General features: G+C 36.4%; 1 protein-coding gene across 1 annotated transcript; it reads left to right on the top strand.

Annotated features, from left to right (window-relative positions):
- Positions 1-328: 328 nt before the first annotated feature.
- LOC131649029 (uncharacterized) lies at positions 329-1789 on the top strand. Its single transcript, XM_058918776.1, has 2 exons — positions 329-1075; positions 1199-1789. The coding sequence occupies exons 1-2, from the start codon at positions 329-331 to the stop codon at positions 1787-1789; spliced, it is 1338 nt and encodes a 445-aa protein (XP_058774759.1).
- Positions 1790-4599: the final 2810 nt, after the last annotated feature.

The raw sequence follows: 4599 nt of genomic DNA on the forward strand, positions 1-4599 counted from the left end.
CGACCTGATGCTACAACTCAGATAGGTTTCTTCCTAAAGTATCATTGCGTGGTATGCATGTACCGTGTTCGAGGGTGCTTTAGAGGGGGCCGACAATTCTGGGTCACTGGTAGAACCCATTGCTAAAATCTCTTTATCCATAGAAGTACCTTTGGGAAGGGTATCTCACCTGGTCAAACTCCATGCAAGCCAAGCCTAAGGAAATTGTGTGATTTGCGTGGACTTATTTGTGTTTGTGACTCATGCATCCATGCATCATTCATACATATCATGACTAACTCATTCCAAGGAGTTAAAGGATTGTTAACCATAATTTGTTTTGTAGGTCATGGGAATCAAAGTTCGTAAACCTTTCTGCCTCAGCTTCAAGGGAGTACCTACATCTCTGAAGATTCTTTGTGATAATGTTTCTGGTGCTTTTGTGCTTTCTGAGTCTCTTAATAGATTAATCAGCCTGGTACGAACCAAAGTGGATGAAACGCTCCTCAATACGATGATCCGGTTTTATGATCCTCTCCTTCATTGCTTTACTTATAGGGACTTTCAGTTGGTTCCCACATTAGAGGAATTTTCCTCCATACTAGGATTACATGTGCTTGATCAGATGCCCTACACTGGTGAAGAAGAGATTCCTAAGTTGGAAGATGTTGCTGCTGCATTGCATTTGCCTCGATCAGAAATTAAAAAGGTTTGGGTGAATAAAGGAGACTACACTGGTTTGCCTATTGACTTCTTGTATAGTCAAGCTGAAATCTTGATTAATGCTGCGAGTATGGATGCTCTTGAAAAGGTCTTCGCTTTCCTGATCTATGGACAAGTCTTATTCCCTCGTTACGACAAAATTGTAGATGTGATTGCCACTGAGATCTTCATCAGCAATAATCCCGTTCCTACCTTATTGGGTGACTTGTTGCACTCCATCCATCATCGATCATCTAAAGGAAAAGGCTGCGTTCTTGGGTGTGCACCTCTTCTTCATAAGTGGTTTATTTCTCACTTACCCTGTTCCGTAATAAAGAATGAAGAAGGTGGGACTTGGGTTCAAAGAATCATGAGGCTTTCATACGATGATATCGTTTGGAACCAAAAAGAGTTTGAAGGAACCCATTTGTTTGATAGTTGTGGAGATTTCCCAAATGTACCTCTTCTTGGTACCCGAGGAGGAATAACTTATAATCCCATATTAGCTCGACATCAGTTTGGTTTCGCGTTGAAAGACAAACCTCGCTCCATATACCTTAGCGCGGAAAATTTTGATTATGATTCAGATGCAACCGGAAAGAAGAAGTTGTTTATTAGAGCTTGGTCCAAGGTAAAGAAAGTATGCACGAGAGAATTGGGACTAAGGAACTACATCCCTTCAGATCTTTATTTTAGGTGGATTTATGATCGAGTTGTTGAGTATGGTATGCCATATCCATCTGATATCCCGGTTATGCCAAGGGTTACCCCTCCGGTCATTCCCGTGGTTTTGGAGCCTTATGTTCCCGCTCCAAATGAAGACCTTGCTGCTACTGTTGCTTCTTTAAGAAGAGAAAAGGCTGATCTTGAAAAGCGCTTACGTGAGGTTGAGGCTGAAAAAGCAGTGTTAGTGGCTGATGCTAAAGAGCGAGATGGTATGCTTGACTATTTCTCCTATAAATGGAAAATTGAGGATTTCGTCTCTCCGGATCAGATACAATCATGGGAACAGGAGATTGATAGACTCGTCCAAGAAAGAAACGAAATGATTAAAGGTCACAAAGAGGAGATCAGAAGTTTAAAGAGAAAGGGCCGACTCGAAGACTGATTTCTATTATTTTCATGTTATATTTTATTTTATATTATTTTCAGTACTTTCAGATGTAACTATTAACTTTATAACATTATATTTTATATTTTTATAAGAGAATTAATATTTTTGCTTTTATTTTTCAATGTGTTAAAAATCCTTTAATTTCTTGGAAACATTGCATACGCATCATCATACCATTCATAAACATTACATCACAGGTTTTATAATGCAAATACCTCATCTTTCCGCTGTTTATTTTAGTGAGAAAATGGATCTCGAACAATCTGTCAAGAATCTCCAGGCTCAAAATGCTGAGTTCCAAGCTTTGATCCTGAACTTGTCCAAAGGGCAAGATGAGCTGAAATCCCTTTTGACTAAGAAGGAAAAGAAGACCAAGAAACCTAAAGGTGTTCTCAATCTGGGAAGAAGATTCAAAGGCCCTCTCAAAAAGGCTGAAGAAGCTGAAACTCCCAAAGAGGAAGAAGAAGATGATGATTGTTATACCCCAAAATTTGCCCGCATCTTTTTTCAAGAAAACTTCAATCTAAAAATTAAGAGTTTCATATAATCTTGGATTTTCACATCCTGATTTATGAAAACTTGATTTTTAGAATCTTTTCTTATACAGTATTTTGGCTTGCTATTGAATTTATTCTTACGCAAACGCCAAGTACTGTTTATTGCTTCACACACACGATATTTATTTGATATTTATTTACAGATAAGTAGTACTGACGCAATTGGTACAGAGTTAAATCTTTTGCAGGCGCAGAGTCCAGGATTCAGACTGTACTGGTAACAAGTAAATTATTACTAATTTTTGTTTCCCACTAACTTTTGTACTATATTCCATTATTTTCAAAATCTCTTTTCAAATCTCTTTTTCAAAAATCAAATCTTAACTTTATTCTACACATCTCTCTTTTTCCCAACACTATCATACACTTTCTTTCAAATCTTACTTCCACTCAAATTTTCCTTTTGTACGGAATCACTTCATTCCCCAACGTCTCTATCCTTCTTTTCATTCTATAAATACCTCTCATTTTTTCCATAAAATCTCACATCAAATTCTAAACCATTTCTCAAATTTCTACTTCATATCCATTCTCTCTTCTTCCCCCGGCAAAATGGCGAAGCGGATGGAAACGTGTTTTCTTATGGTCATCACCATTGCTACGGTGATCATGTCCTTCTTCTGTCTACATAGTCCTGAAAAATGTGGACCTGCGATGGTTACACTCCCGATCATCTATTTTCTGTTGGTCATAGCATGGGTTATTAATCGTCATTCTTAAAGTTTGTCGTATCTCTTATTTTCTTAAATGTATCGTTTACTCGTCGTACCGTCCATTATAGTATGTAATGTTTGTACTGTCAGTATTAAATGTTGTACTATTTGTCATATTGTTGCTTAATTATTCAGATAATATTTTGTGTGTTTTCTGCCAGTCAAATATTTATTTTTCTGTGCATTAAATGATTTTTAGGGTTATTATCGGTAATTTTGCTCGCGTACAGTAAATAATAATTATTTATTATGTCTGTGTTTTTTAACAAGTCATGTAAATAAACTTTCATCTTTCACATAAAACAAAAACAACAAAAAGAAAATTAACTTTGACTGTTGATTTTTCACTCTAAATGTTACATGCCTGAATAGTCAGTTGACAGTCAAACTGCTGACAGTACAATTCTCCGTGTTTTGTACCATCAATCAAATCAAACTTTTGCATTTCAAAATTCCAAGATTTTTGTCCTAGAAGTCTTCTGAATATCACATGATTAGCAGAGACTCAGCACTGCACAAAAATCAGGTACGCTTAACTGTCTCCTACACAAACAGTCCCTGATTAGGGTTTCTTGTTTTTTCAGGAGAAACAAGTTTTTGAGACCTCAAATGGATTTCATGGACCTCCATATATCTCAAAGTACCACCATACAAATTTTCAGACTTCAATTCACTCAGACGCACCGTCAGCAGCTTAAACAGTCAACAGACGACCCGGTTGACCAAAAAGTCAACAGACAGTCAAAAATGAAATTTTTGGTCAACATCCATATTTTGTCAAAGGATGCATCATTTGATCATTGGATGATCATAATTCATCAAGGAAAGATCCAAAATCAACAAAACCCTAAAATTCAAAATTAGGGTTTTCTCCTAAAAAGTCAACTGAACTTTGACTGGTCATAACTCTCTCATCCTTCATCCAAAAAATTCAAAAAAAAGCTCATTTTGAAGGAAATTCAATTATCTTTCAAATGCAATTGGTCCCATGTTCATTAGGTTCACCATTTGAAAAATATGAACCAAGACATTACAGGTCATTTTCAAAGTCAACAAAAAGACACCTTTTTCAAAAGGACACACAAGGAGCATCAAAAATCATTTTGACATGAGACCAAGGACATTGGTTAGAGGACTCTTTGAGGTTTCCAAAAAGTGCAAGATCTCCTTCATATGACAAAAATTGAGGGATTTACACCTTGTTGAAGTTGGCTAAATTTTGGGAAAATGCATAAAACCAACATTGCTCAAAAATGTATTTTTTCCAAATGGGACCAAGTTTTCATAGTTCAAACATGTTTGCCATGATATAATGGGCCTCCCACGACCAAGACAAAGCCCCCATAATTTTTATTCATTTTTGGTTTAATTTTATCCCATTTAAGATTAAATTAAAAAGCAAAAAAGGAAGGATAAAGCATAGCTTGAATTCTAAGCATGACTCATCAAAGTTAGCTTACAATCTGCAGCAAGGAAGATACAAGGAAGGCCTAGGGCAAGAGGTGTGGAAAAATCAAGCAATGGTTGCTTGAAT

The sequence above is a fragment of the Vicia villosa genome, linkage group LG2, assembly GCF_029867415.1.
Source record: "Vicia villosa cultivar HV-30 ecotype Madison, WI linkage group LG2, Vvil1.0, whole genome shotgun sequence".
NCBI classification, from domain to species: domain Eukaryota; kingdom Viridiplantae; phylum Streptophyta; class Magnoliopsida; order Fabales; family Fabaceae; genus Vicia; species Vicia villosa.

Bases quoted from the DNA above. Each gene is read 5' to 3' on its own strand.
- LOC131649029 (XM_058918776.1), top strand. From the start codon at position 329: ATGGGAATCAAAGTTCGTAAACCTTTCTGCCTCAGCTTCAAGGGAGTA. The intron at 1,076-1,198 runs GTTTGGAACCAA...GCTCGACATCAG, and splicing joins GGCTTTCATACGATGATATC to TTTGGTTTCGCGTTGAAAGA.